The 16,726-nt window shown below is 38.3% G+C and overlaps 1 protein-coding gene and 1 long non-coding RNA gene across 7 annotated transcripts in view; one reads left to right on the top strand and one right to left on the bottom strand.

Moving 5' to 3' along the window:
• Positions 1 to 12,790, top strand: part of LOC138162790 (uncharacterized) — a 75,126-nt gene extending 62,336 nt beyond the window's left edge. For both annotated transcript variants that reach the window (XR_011168711.1, XR_011168712.1), the window contains exons 2-3: positions 7,901 to 8,028; positions 10,693 to 12,790. This is a non-coding gene — a long non-coding RNA (uncharacterized lncRNA). The remainder of the gene's footprint in view (positions 1 to 7,900; positions 8,029 to 10,692) is intronic.
• WARS2 (tryptophanyl tRNA synthetase 2, mitochondrial) overlaps positions 1 to 16,726 on the bottom strand; it is a 90,860-nt gene that overhangs the window by 21,260 nt on the left and 52,874 nt on the right. For 2 of the 5 annotated variants that reach the window (XM_069090222.1, XM_069090221.1), the window contains 2 exons: positions 12,769 to 13,026; positions 1,169 to 1,249 (listed from right to left, as the gene is read on the bottom strand). In XM_069090222.1, coding sequence (XP_068946323.1) covers positions 1,169 to 1,249; positions 12,769 to 13,026 — 339 coding nt within the window. Of the gene's footprint in view, positions 1 to 1,168; positions 1,250 to 12,768; positions 13,027 to 13,329; positions 13,451 to 16,726 lie in introns of those variants that run through there. The other 3 variants (XM_069090226.1, XM_069090224.1, XM_069090223.1) reach the window with 2 other exon arrangements.

Genomic DNA, 16,726 nt, shown 5'->3' with positions numbered 1-16,726 from the left:
CTTGCCTGTAAGGAGTTTATATTCTATTGCAGGGAAACAACACACACTTACATAAGCAAAACCTATAGAGACCACAGAGAATGTAGGGGAAAACATGGATAAGAAGACAGGATATGCAATCTCTCCCATAAGAGAAAGCAGCCGTGTTGACAGGATCCCAGATACACTGACATATTGAAGAAGAAAGGCCTGATGGGGTAATGTACTGAGAGATGGTAAGGATTGATGAGTAATACTGAAAAGGAGAGTGAAGAAGCGTGCTATCTCATAAATATCAAGGGGGAAGGCACTCTGATTTGAGATGATAAGAACCATGCTGAACCTTAGGGGTTCAGAATACGGCCATTTTGTTTCTACCCAAGGATATGGAAAGAACTGACAACACTGACTCTTAATTAAGCACTGGCACTTGAACATAGTATTTGTTTTTCTCTGTGTAGTTCCTGTTTGGGGGCAGTGGTTTCAGAGGAAACTGTGGCAGCCATGAAAGCTTGCAAGGTGGAAAGATGCCTGCAAATAGGATCAGTGTTGACATCGTTGTAGGCTCTCTAATTTTAGGCTATCGTATTGCAAAAATAAATGGAAGTAAAGTGCTGTGAATTATCCCAACTTAACTTATTTAGTTGAGCTTCCTTGAAAAGTGTAACCTTCATTTTACTGTGGATTTGAACTGTTGCCTGGACCCATCTTGTTTAAATGTTACATAAAAATGTTATTTCCCTTCTCTCCACAATGAACACATTCTTGCCTTGCCATCAATTAGTTCTGGTGGGGATGGAATACAGATTCCAAGGGCAATGGATCAAGACTGTTAATCATAATAGGGAGGGTTCAAGGTCATTAGCAACTTAAACAAAAAGCAGACTCTGGGTCATCCAATCTGAGATTCAGACTAAGAAAAACCATAGATTCATAGAATTTTGAAACTTGAAGTGCCTTGAGAGTCTAACCACATTATTTCAACTGTGGGCTAGAGATGTTAGGTGACATGCCACTTAGTAACTTGCCAAAGTTAGCACAGCTAGTTAGATGAGCTAGAAGTCAACATTCTTGTGATATGGTGAGACGGGCCAATTTAGTGGGTAAAACAGAAGAATACAGAAAAGAAAAACTTTCCTAATAATGGCATTTAAGTTAATTTTATGTTTCCTGCTTTGAAAACATTTACCTTCCACTGGGGTAAATTTTGTAACCGTGGCATCCTGACCAGACATCCAAGGATCCAATTTAATTCTGAGTGCTCTGGCACCTAAAGAAATAAGAGATTACATTATAAGTACATTGTGAATATTTTAACATATACAAAATAAAAAAAGTAAGCGTAAAGCAAATGTTATCTCCAAACCCCTAGAATACTCAATAATTGACAGTTCAGGGAAGAAAAAGGGGCTTGTTGTTTTTTTTTTATTTTCTTATTCTTTTTCACTATTACATCTAAATGCTAGAGAAAGGTGCTGGAATGAAAACCACAGAAACTTGAACCGTTTGGTCTAGGAATCAGTCAGAGAAATAGCAAGGATGGTGTTCCCCACCCTTAAGGAACATTTCTTTTCCATAGATTTTTTCTTTTCATTGTAGCCTTCCCCCACTCCCCAAAACTAGTAAGAGGGCCAACTTAGGCTGTGAAGTCTCTGAGCTTTGTGAGGTGGGCCCCAGTCAACCAGGGAACGGATTGGGAGCTCCTCCAAATTATTTCCCCAAACTCACTGAACTTATGTGGGGGTTCTTGTAAAAAAATTTTGTTAAAAGCTGGAAACAAAGTTGGGGGCGACTCTTGGGTCCAGGACAAATTCCTTCTGATTATCTAGAGTTTTATTTAGGGCAGGGCATCCCATCCCCAGCCCTTGGGATTCCCAGTCCTTCATTAACTGCAGCTTCTTCTTATCCATGTGATTGCCTTAAAAAGCAGAGATTGCTTCCAACTCTGAAAAGTGACACCAAATGTGTTCTTTGTGGGTTCTGTGAAGTGAACAGAGAGAGATGACATTGCCTAAGCTCAGGCTTGTTTCACTAAGGAGGATTCACCATCTGGAGTAGGAGGGTTTCTTTCTCTTTTCTCCCTCTATTAGCCACAGAGAAAGAAGGTTGTTTTTCACTTGTTTGACAAGGACTCCCTCATAAAGCTATGTAAGTCACTGAGCTGCCTCCATCATCATCCTTCCAATGCAGCATTTGGGTTTCATTGAGGGCAGTGGCTTTGACAACAATGTCTGAAAATTGCTAACTGCTGCTGTAAACAAACATCTGTCAGACTAAAACTGTGGTCTTGGCTATAGTAAAATATATTCCCATTAGAAATTAATAAAATAAGAGCTCTATTTGGTATGGGGTGGGGATGCTGTGGGGAGGGAGAAGTTGCTTTTTCTTTAATGAATTGGGTTGAAAGAATGAAAATAGGGACAAACAAGCATGGAAATATGGGGAAAATCAAGAAAATTTCTTCCTTGCTGCTTAGATATGATGCTTTATCAATGGATTGCAAAAAGCCACCACTGTGTCTCAATGAAGTCAAGTGTTTTCCTTGGAGAATCTTATATTTGAACATATGGAACGAAACTCATTTAATATTTTGTGGGGGAATTCCTTGGTGTTGCCAAAACAGTGGAAATCAACTTAATTCAAATGATTATCATAAAGAAAAGAAGGCAAAAGGTCAAAGACAACTTTTTTCTCATCTTGTTTTTCCTGTTTTAGAATAATAACATATTATAAGGTTTAGTTCCTTTGCTCACTTTAATTTGATTAAAAAAACTATAAATATTTAGATTTCTATCACAGGTGAATGTGAAATTTTGCTATTTGAATGCAATATTTGCTGAAATACACTGTAAGAACATAAGAAAAATCATAACAGAACTTAATACACAGAACCAATCTAAATGGTTTTGTGAAAAAGTACCAATACTGTTTTAGATAGAGGAAAATGAAGGCATGGGGTGGACAAAGTGACTTGCAGAACATCCACATGGCAAATGAAATGAAATGATTGGATTATAACCAAAGATTTCTGATCCTATCATCCTAAAAACCACAGAATCTTGGAATTTTCAGGTGTTACTTAGAAAAGACTCTCATAAAAAGAAAATATGCATTTGGCCAAATGATGGTTTTTTATTTGGGGGGAAAATCCTCCAATTTTTAAAAATACAAGCAGATTGTGTATGAACAAACTAAAAATCTGAAAAGTAAACACATAAAATAGTTGCAGCACAGTAGATATAAAAACTAGTTACGCCAGAGGTGGGGAACCTGTGGCTTTCTAGATCCTTAGGTGAGACCTTTCAACTAAGTCCAAATTTTATAGAATCTGGATTGGATTCAGTCAAAAGGCTGCACTTGAGGATCTAGAAGGCATGTGGCCTCAAGGTCAAAGGTTCCCACCTCTGGGTAAGGTAAACACAACACAAAAGATGATATCCAAGAAATGTACACCCACCCCCCACCCCCCCAAAAAATGGATGGACTACTCACATAGTGGAGAGAAAGATATGACCACTGAATGACCCATAAGTTCCCCTGGTATTGATGCAAATTAAGAGATGTAGTGGAGAGTCATCAGTGTGGAAGTGGACCCCTCAGGGTAGATTTAGGAGATGATATAGACCAGTATAGGCAATTCTGGATGACTTACAATCTGGACCCCTGGAGGGAGAACTCACACTGATGAGAACATAGATCCATCCAAGTACCAAGGTGAAGTGTTAGTTTGAATTGGGAACAAAAGGACAACTAATGATATTTGTGTAGTGTCTGCCCTCTCAGTGCCTCACCTAAGTCATGACGAAAAGTCTGCACATAATGACTGTTTGCACTGTTATCTTTGAAATCAATTATGACTGTACTTTGTGGTTGATTCTTACACTAGACATAGCCTCTGACAATGCCAATGGCTCATAATCACAAACAGGCTAATCTCTAGGTGAAAACAGGAGGTGGTGGGGGAAATATGGCGACCTAAGATGCATATCCAACAAAATCATCAGCTCTGATGAGGAGCCAAAGGTCTCCCAGAGTTCAAGGAATGCAGATCTTCTAGTTCCAAGGGCAGTCTTGTGAATAAGAATTAAGAAAATTTAGAATGTGAGAAGATGCTGAAAAGAGGCAATTGGGCTGAAGAGGGAAAGAGATCCTTCCCCAAACACCTGGAAAGAGCAAAAGAAACCCAACATTGGGCCTTCAGTGCTGTATCAGATGATGCTCAAAGATACAGCTGCCGGGGATCAATCAAACACATTCAAGCCATCACCTAGGGCATTAAAACCTGGATGGGAGCCCTAAGATACGTCTTGTCTCTCAGGACTTGTCTATTTCCTATGTAAATATTATCTTCCCAGGAAGTATTTCCTGTAGCTTGGCTAAGGATACTTGGAAAACTATTCAGACTCACAAATTCCCATTTATCACTTCCTCTCAAAAACGAGCAATTTCATGCTGAGTTATTTTCACTAGACTCATCATCCCCATGACAAATCTCCTTAGCAGGAACCTTGTTCTGGGATCTGATTTTAATTAAAAGGCTCTTGTATCAATTGATAAACTCTTACACTGAATATATCCACTGTTTTTAATTGGCCCACTTCTGCTTGGTTTTGCCAATATTTATCATCTTTTGTGCATACTTGGATTTCCTCAGACTTTTCTCCAAGTCCAACACTTGCAAAGTTCTTGCATGGTCAACAGCCTTGGATCTGCTTTACTCCTAACTAACGGTTACCTTCTCTGCTTTAGGATTTGTCTTTTTTTCTCATGTCTTTTCTTCTTCAATGGATCTAAAAATTTCAGTAACCAGTTCAGTTACCTGAATTAACATAACAGAATTTTCGTGGTGGATAATTAAAAATGGCAGACTGAATCTGATAATGAATGAAATTATATTTTTGTCATTTAACTTGACTTTGGAATGTATTTCTACATTTACATTTGTACAGTATAAGGATAATAATATCCAACATTTATAGGTGCCAGGCATTGTGCTAAATGCTCTATAATTATAATCTCATAATTACAATCATAATCTCATTTGATCTTAGGAGGTAGGGCTATTATTATCCCTATTTTATGGGTGAGGAAACTTAGGCAAAAGGTGGTTAACTGACTTGCCTTGCGTCACACAGCTAGTAAGTGTCCAAGGCTGGATTTAAACTAAGGTCTTCCTGACTCCAGGCCCAGTGCTCTATCCACTGCACCACTTGTCTCAAAAAAGTATTTCTGATGTTCCTAGGAATTCAAGTAAAACAAAAATAACATAGTCCAATTGCTGGATCATAGAACTTGACTTGAATAGACCTTGGAGGTCACACAGTCCTACCCCCTCAGTTGTCAAATGAGGAAACTGAGGTCCAGGGTTGGCAAATAATTTGCCAAAAGTCACATAGCTAATAAGTGTCAGAACCAGGATCTGAACCCAGGTTGTATGATCCAAATCCAGCACTCTTCCCATGGCATCATGCTGAAGTTAGAAGATGATAAGAGGCCATGCATTTTCCTATACTAAACTTTGTTAAAATTATTTCTGAAATCCATTACATTTGAAAAGGTAAAATTTTCCCTAAGCCAATTCAAAGAGCCAGATTAATCATACTTTTTTGCCTTATACCTGGAATAGCATTAGTGATTAAGTGTTTTGGTTTAAAAGGATCTCCACTCTGTACAATACAATGTATGAGCAGCAGAACCTTAGAAATCAACAGAGTCAATAATTAAGCCTTCTACTTTAGGTGCTATTAAAAAAAGTGGAGGGGCGGCCAGGTGGCACAGTGAGTAAGAGCGCCGGGGGACGGGAGACCCGGGATCAGTTCCAGCCTCAGATACTCGGCACCCACACAAAAATAACTGGCCATGTAACCTTGAGCAAGTTACTTAAGCCCAATTGCTTAAAACAAAAAGGTGGAAAGCAAAATTTGGTGGGTTACTGATGGTCTTCCAGGTAAGGTTACTGCTCTTTGGTCATAAAGGGATGTTTCACAGGCAAGATCAACACACTTACAGAACACCCAGTTCCATAAAAGTTCCAAATAGTCTGCTATGTTAAAAGTTTGACTGAATGACACATTTCCATTGCTACTCCATGCTCTTTTCTTTTACAACACTGTGAAATAAATGATGAAAATATTCATGTTTCCTGCCTAACAAATTGTGGCACATAAATGTAGTATCCTATGATAAGAAATGATAAATATGCATAATCCAGAGGAGAATGGAAGACTGATGTCAAGTAAGCAGAGCCACAAAAATAGCGTCTATGTCTGCAACAACATAAATGGAAAGAATACCAGAAACAATACAAAATAAGATAAAAAGAAACAACAAAAAAAAGGAAAATAAATTGAAAGCTCCGTAATAGGCTGACTGTGTAACAATCAGGCTTGGTCTGGATGAAAGGAGAAAGGGCTGCCTCCCTGCCTTCTCTGTAGAGATGGGAGCCTATGAGTGCAGGTACCATCTATACTATCAGAATAACGAAATGCAGTTGGTTAGAAATAAGTTAGTTTTGAACAGCTTCTTCTCCCCATACCCAGCCCCAGTCCCCAGCTCTCTTTTTTATTCTTTGCTGTAAGGGAAACCTAACTGGGGAAATGACGTTGATATGAAAACAAAAGATAACAAAATTTTTTAAAGTGTCATTTCCATTTTACAGAAAAAAGGAACTGAAGCACAGGAAAATTAAGTGATTTTTCCATGGTCACAAAATTAGTGTTGGAGCCATGACTTGGAGCAACATCCCTTAACTCCAAGTCTAGTGCCCCTTTTCACATAGAAGTAAGATGCCCAAATTAAAAGGTTAAAGATACAGTTCGAAAGACACATCTTTCACATGGCTGCCAATGATAGATTTCTAAGTACTCCCCTATTCTATAAGCTCCAACGGCCTATCTTTGCATGCCTATTACTGAACTTTTTTTCCCCCTTTCCACACTCTACAATCCAGCCAAACTGGCTTTTTTTTTGCTATTCCTCACATGACATACCCATGAAAATCCCATCTCCATGCTTTTGCCCAGGCAGTGCCCCGCACCTAGAATACACTCCCTTCTCAGCTTTTAAATCCCTAGCCTCCTTCAAAGTTCAGTTCAAGCACCACCTCCTACATGAAGTGTTTCTTGATCCCCTTCTGTTTATTTTGTACATAGTCAGTATAGAGTGTATGTGTGTATACATGCTTGCTGCCTGGATAGGATATAGCTTGTAAAGCTCCCTGACGGCAAGGATGGTTCCATTTTTGTCATTGTTTTCCCAATGTTTAGCACTTAGTAGGCATTTTATCAGTGCTTGCTGATGAATGGATAGCTACAGCAGGTTTTATTCTTGAACATGGCTTGCAACACTGGATTCTGAATCGAAAAGCCTAGGTTCAAACCTTAACTTTGCCACTTATTACCTGTGGGGCACCCAACAACTTCAGCAAATCCCTTCATCTTCTCAGTTTCTTCATCTAAAAAAAGGGGAGTTGGACTAGATGACCTCTAAGGGGTCTACCATCTCCAAACCTAGGATCCTATGTAGACTCCACCATGAGAGAAATAAAGACGACCATCTATCTAATTCTCCATTAACTCCTTATGAGCAACAAAACTCACACATTTAGTTTCATTAGCCTCTCCACTATGAGTAATTCAGAACAGCAGACTAGTTCTGCTTTGCCTCTCCCTTATTTTTACTTCCCAATTTTGATTTCTGGGGCAGTAAAGCAGGACTCCATTCTAATCAGAGAATTCAGAAGGAATCCAGTCACAGATTCCATTCTCCTCTTCCTCCTTCTCCCCTGAATATCTATCTGCCTGAACTGCTTTTGGACTCACAAAAACAATGAGAAGCCTGACAGATCAGGGCATCTCTCTTGGCTCTGACAGTGAGTCGGTGTCTCCAGTTATGTCCTCCACCTTTTATCTTCCATCTGCAGTGATTACAATGCAGGGAAGGCAGCAATTGAAAATGTGGAGACCCATAATTCAGGGACAGCTGTGGGAATCCGAGATTGGATCTGTATACAGGCCTGCTGGAAATAAAAGACCATTGACTCCAGCAATGGTAAGGAAACACCTACCAAACACATACACACACACACACACACACACAAGCGCACGCACACACGCACCTTTCAGAAGAGAGGTAGTCAGTAAAATTCTCCACATATGGCAAACACATTTTAGGGGAAGCAACATGACCAGCAGCCAGAGGGAGAGAGAGAAAAAGAAAATAATGAGAAAAATCTTCAATAAGCCTAAATTGTTCCAGTCAGACTGTTCAGAAAGAATGCAAAGGATGGAAACAAAAACTATTGGCAAAATCAGCATTATAGCTTAGAAAAAAAACATATTCTACACTTGTAATTATCTCCAGAAAGAAATTTATATACAGGAATAAACTTATTTTTAAAGGAAAACCAAACTAAACAAAAAATACCATTTCAGGTGTATCACACTTTCCATTACAGTAATGTTCCTGAAAAGTCATATATAAACTGAATATTATTTTTCATTGATTTGCAAAACTTCAAAGATATTTTATTTTAATTTGTAACATCATCAATTAACAGTGGCTACCAAAAACTTTAAACAGTTATAATATTAATGAAATATGGGACAGGGTGGGAAACCAGTATTTAGAGGATTAGTCAGTCTTCATTTACCTTTTTAATAAGGTAGGAATTTTCCCCATTAGATTTCATAAAAATCAACCAGACCTATGTTGTCTGACATAACAATAAAAACAAGAAAAGAGAAGGGCAAAATAGTCAGAAGGTTGGAGAGACAAGACTACTAGAAATACTGTGGTAATTAATTGGGTGATCTTAGTGTAAGCTATACTGATCATAAATGTGTATATATATATATACACACACACACACATATATAATCCAAAGATGTTGTGGAGTCCAAAGAACTAGGTTCAAGTCCTGACTCTACCATTTAATTCCATTTCATTACTTATATAACATAAGAGTTGAAGTAGATCGAACCCCCTTGGGGTTCACAATGATAGTCTAAAGTATTCATGTTAGAAATTCTTTGGTGGCACCTTAAACAGTAAATAATTGCCCAGTTATGTTACAAATATGTTTTTCCTGTGTGACAACAAGCATATAATAAATTGTTGGAAGAGATACAGATTTGCCTCTGAGGAAATTAAAAACTATCATGTTCATGCACCCAATGATTTTGGTGTTTGGACACTGATCATATCAAATTCTGTCCTCTTCTAAGAGCAGTTTCTCATTCTGTCACCAAATTGTTTCCAAACTGCAACAAGGATTTGACATCCAAGTGCAAACTGATTGCCAATGGATGGCCAGACACAGGTCCCTTCCCCCCCCACCCCCGCCATCCGAATTCTCCTCTGTCATTCTGTAATCATACAGCATCATCTGTATAGTCACATGAAAGAGATGTTACCAATGCTTGCATTCGTGCAATACGAATATCAGGCTGCTTGAAATGATCCATGTTTATTGTGATTGCCTGGCATGTGCATTACAGCCTTGACACCATCACAAACATTCTGCAGAAACAAACTTTATACAATACAAGGCTGCTTATCCTCCACTTTCATTACAAGTCTTCTGACTGGTGGAATTTCAAATAAACTGGTTGGTGACACTGGTCAGTTAACAGTTTCTGTGACAAGGTTGCTGATATGCCAGTGGCAAAAGAAAAGAAAGTAAAATTTGGAGGCAGTTTTTCCTTAGGTGAGTTTATGTGTAAATGTTGTTAAAAATGAAGCAATATTTGCAAGTGAACTTTAAATACATTTTTCATTTAATATAGCACTTGCCATTCACAGTTGAGAAGTAAATATTTTATATTGCAATTAGCTGTCCATTTCATTTATTGGTCAGGTAGCTAGAAATTAAACAAATGTGTTTCCATTCATTTCTATGGGATGTTCTACATAAAATATTCATCATTATTTTAGAATTTTATGGTTAGAGTTTTCACAATTATATATAGAACAAAAATGTATACTTTATAATTATAATTAGGTAATATAAATTTCAATTTGGAGTTTTGGGGGGTAAAAGTTATTGTAGATGCAACACTTAATAAGTCTAAAAGAATATCATGAATAATATATTATACTTAATTAGATTTCCAAACTTTTCCCCTCTCTAGATTAATCTAGAACTAAGAATCAAAAGACGATTACTAATGACTTAGATGAAAACATAAAGGAATGCTTAACAGATGTGAAGATGACACAAAGTTGGAAGGAAGAGCTAATACATTAGATAACTAATCAGTTTTTAATGTTGTGCTTAAAACAATACAAGGAAAGGTAGTCAAGTTGAATGCAAATTCTTAAAATAAATCGCATAAAGTGTGAAATGAGAATGAAAAAGTTTTCATTGGCCAGAATCTTGAGCCAAGAGTATAATGAGACTACTAAAAAAAAAAAAGCTAATCATATCTTAGGCTCTCTATGGTAAAGGAAGGCAACGATCCCAACTGTATCATGGATATTTGGGTCTAAACAGATCCAATAGTATTGTGGCTTATTTCTAGGAACATTTTAAGAGGGAAATTCGATGGATGGCTCTAATCAATACAATAAAGTATACAGAATCCATACTATGTGAAAAAAAGTTTAGGGAACTGTTAATATTTAGCTTGGAGAAGTGAAGATTTAAGGAGATCATGATAACTCATTAAATATTTGAAGACTTGTTATTTCAAAGAGATATTTGTTTTATTTTAGGTGACTGAATAGAGCAGAAGGCAGTTCAAGATAAAAGCTACAGAGAGGAAGAATATGGCTCACCTTAAAGAAACATTTTCTAAAAACTGGAGCTGTCCAAAAAAATAGAATGAATTGCCTCACAAAGGAGTGAAGACACCACCCCCTCCACCCCCACTGGAGTATACAGGAAGAGGTTAAATGAATATGCATCTGTCAGAGATGTTGAAGGGATTCTCTAATTGGGAGGGTGGTCACATTAGATAACCTCTAAGGTCCCTTCTGACTTCAAGGTTTTTATGATTCTATTAAAAAGTAAAATTCTCCTTAAAGTAGGAAGCTATATTAAGGTAATAAATGTATTTTTATATTTAAAGTCATTCATTCATTTAATAAATATTTATTGAGCATTTATGTTACCTGTTAGATACTGTGTTGGAAATTAAGACGGATACAAAGTTTATAAGACATTGTCTCTGACCCACACAAGTTTCAAATCTAGCAGCGTCCAGATCACTAACATCATATGATGACGTTGTGACTGGACCATGTGACACAGATTTGGTCAAGGAACATCACTACCCAGTCAGAACTCAAATCTTTTCACCTGTCCCTTCACCACCCACCCCTGGTCATTCTTTTGCAGAGGTGGGAGGTCTACAGGTATGGGGACTGCATACTTTCAGATGTTTTTCAGATGTGTGGATTGGCCTTTTCTTTTCTTTCTCTTTTTCTTTAAAAAATGATACTTCATTATAAGGGATGGATGATTTTCTGGGAGAAGGAAGGTAGAGGGATATAATAACAAATGTTGCTCATTCATGTCCAACTTGCTGTGACCCCATTTGGGGTTTACTTGGCAAAGATACTGGAGTGATTTGCCATTTCCTTCTCCAGTTCATTTTAAAGATGAGGAACTGAGGCAAACAGGGTTAAGTGACTTGCCCAGGGGATCACACAACTAGTGTCTGAGGCCAGATTTGAACTCAGGAAGATGAGTCTTCCTGACTCTAAGTCTAGTATTCTATCCACTATGCCACCTGACTGCAACCCAGGAATATAAAAACAAAAGGTATCAATAAAAATTTAACTTAAAAAAACTTGAGTACTTTTTTTTTATTAGAAGTCTCTAAGTGTCTATACTGTGGAGAGCCAATTTTGGGGAGCCCTGTCATCCCACAGCAGGGCTAAGAAAGTATGGGAGCCCCATCATCCCCAGACAGGGCTGAGAAAGAATCACAGACCCAGAGCCTGCTAGTGCATAAAAAGAGATGGGACTCTCCAAATGGTGAAAGTGAAGAGCCAATTTTATTCCCTTGTGTCAAAGCTTTTATAGGAAACTTCTTAATTGTTTTCCCCTGCAGATATTGCAGTACTTCTTTGTCCCAGGCCTTGGGTGTAAATGTTAATACTCACACCTGTATGCTTCCTGGGGGATGGGGAACTGATCCAGGCCCATCAGCAGGCCAAACACCTGAGAAGGCTTGTTCAGCCGTCAGGCTCAGAGTCCCACTGGCCTGTGGTCCTCAACACTATATCTCTGGGTTCCTTGGCCTCTCTGATGGTCAAAGAGAAATCATTCAAATCATTCACAAAAAAATCCTAAGGCAATCCTAGTGGCTTTGCCCACAAGTCTCCTTTAGCTCAGTAGGAGAGCTCTGGACTACCTCAAGTTCCTAGATGGTTTCTCTGAGATCTCCTGAAGCCCTGTTTTCTGAGAAGAGATAGTGGATGATAACCAACGAATGGGATACCCAACATGGATATGTGTACATCACTGGAAAGTAGTAGGCCCTAAATCTCACTCCATAAAGAATCACGAAAAGAATATTTGTCAAATGATGTTACTGCATTTTAGTTACAAGTAATGGCTTTCCAAGAAAATCCCAAATAGGGTCATGAAGAGTCAGACACGACTGAACAACAACAAATGGTAATCACCGAAGGAAAGGACCCCAACAACATGTAGTTGCTGTAGTCATAACTGGCCACTTCACCTTTAGACACCTGAAAAACAACAGGACGCAGAAGGACATTTTACCTTTCCTTAGACACAAGAAAAGGAGACTGCATAGAATTCCGATGTGTAAAACTGACCTGGGACTGCTGAAAAAGAATGCTTTTTTCTGGGTTTATACCACAGGCAAGCAGGACAGCAGTCATGTCCAAGATGCTCTGGTGAAGGACAGCTGGATCTTGGGGGACAGTGATGGAATGAAGATCCACAATGCTGAACAGGACGGAGCTGCATTCTTCTTGTAGACTCACCCAGCTCTCAATGGCTCCCAGGTAATTGCCCAGATGAGGGATCCCTGTAGGCTGAATGCCGGAGAATATCCGATGCATGCCATTACTCTAGAAAAAAGCAAAACATTACTTCTTTCTTTCAAAGCCAGATCCAGAACTCCTTTATCATTAACTAACATAAAAGGTGTTGCTACTACCACCAGTCATTTGCTGAGTGCCAATTTACTATATGTAAGAGGTACAAAGACAAGTTGAAGGAATTTATGATCTAGTTTGGAAGATAGGATATATAAACAAAAGGCTAAAAAAAAAAAAAACCAGAAGGAAGCACATACGAAATGCTAAGTGAACAAAATGGAAAAGTGCTATAAGAATTAGAGGAAAGAGGGAGATCACTCTGGGCTAAGGCACCTGAAAAAGTCTATGTCTTTCAGGCTATTTAAATGATCTTGTGGCTCAGCAGGCAGAACAACAGATTCAGGGTTAGGAAACTTGAGTTTTACTTCTGGCCACACTTTGACAAGTTACTTATTGTTTTCTGTATTCCAGTTTCCCTCTATTTTTAATAAAGATAATATTTGTCTTTTCATACGGACCAAAGGATTTGAGTTCTGAAGCACGTTTACGATTTATAATGTTTTGGTCACGGTTGTGTTTCTTTGTTGGTTTGTACCTCCTAGTGGTTGAAACCAAGATGGTAACATGAAAGAAAAATGGGCAATAAAAAAGCAGTTGGTTTTGATTTGTCTGAATAATTCTGCATTTCATAATGCAATAAAAAAGAACATTTATCAGAAAATGTGCATTCCTGAAAGAAAGGTGCTACAAAAATAAAATGTATTGTTACTGCTATTTATAACAAATGTGCAGGATAGTGATCTGGACCACTCTGGTCATCCTCCTCGTGTTGGAACATATTTCATCCTGCCTTATATTACAGTTCCTTGTAAACATTCCTTATTTCCCCTATTAGCTCTTTGAAGAAAAGTATCATTTTGTACATTTTTAATATCCTCAATAGTGCCTTATATATTAAAGGAACTCAATAAAAATATTTGATAAATGAATGAATATTTTGAAAATATAAATGTCACAGGACAAAGGGACTTTAAGGGATCTAAGGGTTCATTTAGTCCAAAATTTCGTTTTATATGAGAGAAAACCATGGCTCAGAGAAATTAGTTATTTCTTAGTTGTCTGCTAGAAGATTACATAGGCATTCAACTATTTTTCACATAATCATCTGCTCAGTTTATCTTCTTTACTGATAATCCCACTGCATACAATCAGAAGGCTCAGAAAGAAAGGTCTCACAAACCTGTTTAGGTTTTATTTACTTAATTTTCCATTCCTTCTCCAAAAAGATACAAGCTAGAAAGATATCAAACATAAAAGATATGGGAACAATGTATTCTTGTACAGATGACACATATGTATTAGTCAGAAAGTTCATAAATTCAATCCCAGAAGTAGGGTGGTGTAGAGAAAGGAGAAGTTGGTAGATTTCCAGCTCAAAGAATGATAGAATCTGAGAGTTGGAAGGGACCTTAGCAACCCACTAGTCTCATCCAAACACAAAAGGAACCTGACCAGGGGCCAAGGAACTTCGGAAGACTTTCAAGGGGGGGGGGGGAACTCACCAGCTTGCAAGGTAACTCACTCCACTTTTCGATAGTTCTAATTGTTAGCAAGTTTCCCCTGACATCAAGACTAAATTGTCTTTTATTTAACTTTCACCTCACTCCAGAGGTTCTATCCTCTGGAGCCAAACAGAACTCCCATCTTTCTTCTACATGACAACCTTTCAAATACTTGAAGTCAGCATCTTCCTGAGTCTTCTCTTGAGAGCTGGTTTCATTCATTTGTTTGAGGTACCAAGAAATAACAGAACATATCATAACTGTTTCCTACCAGAAGAGCCAATGATCTTAAATTTCCAAGGCACTTCCGTTGTTATACTGTCGGGTACAGTAATGAATATTATAACAGCAATAGATTTAATACACTACTGCACCTTCATCATTCTCTTGTACTTTAATAGATCTGTGATCTCATTAATGAAAGTACACCCAATAGCAGCGCAGACTGCTACCCATTTATGTGGTTTCATACTGTTTTTGTCCATATCCTCCCACAAATCTTCCTAAAAGAATATATCCAAGGCCTGGAGGAGTTCCCCCAAATCCTGTGTCATTCCTTGGGCATCAGGGCAGTACTTGGTATTGCTCATTATCAGTAAAAACTAAACTGAGCACCTACTATGTGCTTGACATTGTACTAAGCACCACAAAGTTATAAGAGACAATTCCTGTCTTCAAAGGGCTTCCAGTCTAGCTAGGGAATTTAAGACAGGCACAGAAAATGCTAAACAACTCTTTACAGTCAATGCTGCATTAAATAAATGGCATAGATTCACAGCTGACATAGGAGTTTGGAGGAAAAAGTGAGAGCCAGGGATGAGCAAAGAAAATTTCATGAGAGATGCTAGACTTAAACTGTTACTGAGAAACAGGATTTAGGTAAGAAGATTTAGGGTAGTGGGTTCTAGGTAGGAAAAATGGCATGAACCAAGGCACAGAAATAGAACACGGGTTTAGAACCAAATAGCATCTTAAAGATTATTTAGTTTAACACCTCAGTTTCATAGATAAGGAGAAAATTTAAACGTTAGGAGGCAAAATGTCCGAGGCCACACAGATAGTAAATGACAAATTCAGAATTCTTTCCACTAAAGCCGCACTTCCTCCATGCTCTGTTTCATATGAGAGTAAGCTATCTGAGACATTCAGATTTAGCAGAAAGTTGAAGATGGGAGGGGGAGGGCAGCTAGGTCATGCAGTGGATAGAGCACCAGCCCTGGAGTCGAGGACCCAAGTTAAAATCCAACCTCAGATACTTACTAGCTGTATGACCTTGGGCAAGTCACTTAACTCCAACTGCCTTCTTTCCCCCCTCCCTCCAAAAAAGAAAGTTGGAGATTAGGGACTGAAGTTTAGGAGAGAAATCAAAGTTGAAAAAATACACTGAAAAAGTGTAAAACGAGAGCAGGAGGCCAAGAATTGAACTTTGGAAGCATGGACAAATTTAGATACAAGAAAAAAAAAAAGGAGTCAGAGAAGTAGAGGTCAGAGAAGTATTAAAAGAACCTGGACAGTGTAGTATTAAGTAGAAGTTGATCATAGATTACAAGGGGTTAAAGACTGTGGGTCTATCAAGATCATCATAAATGAAAGAAAAATCCTTTGTTAGGTGTTTATTAAGGATACAAAGATGTCAGTCTGGGAGAGGAAAACGGAAAACCATTACTATTTACACTCATTCTAAGCCATTACTGAACTTCACTGACACTGGAGAGAGCAAGACTGATGACTTTGCTGAGTTCTGTCTCACTTAAATATAATTCATGCACAAGTTAAGACATTACTCTTGTGATGCCATTGGTCCTCTTCAAGAAGGAAGGACACACAACAATAATTAAAGGCACAACACTATCTTAAACGCTAGGGACACAAAGAGAAAACAAGGGAATTCCCATTTTAAATGAAAATATTTTAGGGATGGATACAACATTGTGAGCTTCAAAAGGTCAGGATCATGAGGACCAGAAGTCTAGCAGCTGGAAGAATCCATGCCAAGATATGGGGGAACTGAGACAGTGAGGAACCAAGTCCTGAGCAACCTACATATTCCAGCAGAGACTGAAGGCAGCCAAGAAGCTCCAGTAATTTATCTACCGTGTTTCCCCGATAGTAAGACCTATCCCGAAAATAAGCCCTCCCCTTACCGTGTAAGATTCCTCTAAAATAAG

Source organism: Petaurus breviceps, unplaced genomic scaffold, assembly GCF_028583685.1.
Source record: "Petaurus breviceps papuanus isolate PSGF00001 unplaced genomic scaffold, PetGlider_PUasm1.0 186, whole genome shotgun sequence".
NCBI lineage: Eukaryota > Metazoa > Chordata > Mammalia > Diprotodontia > Petauridae > Petaurus > Petaurus breviceps.
Note: the sequence above shows the minus strand (reverse complement) of the source record. Positions and strands in the feature narration are given on the sequence as shown.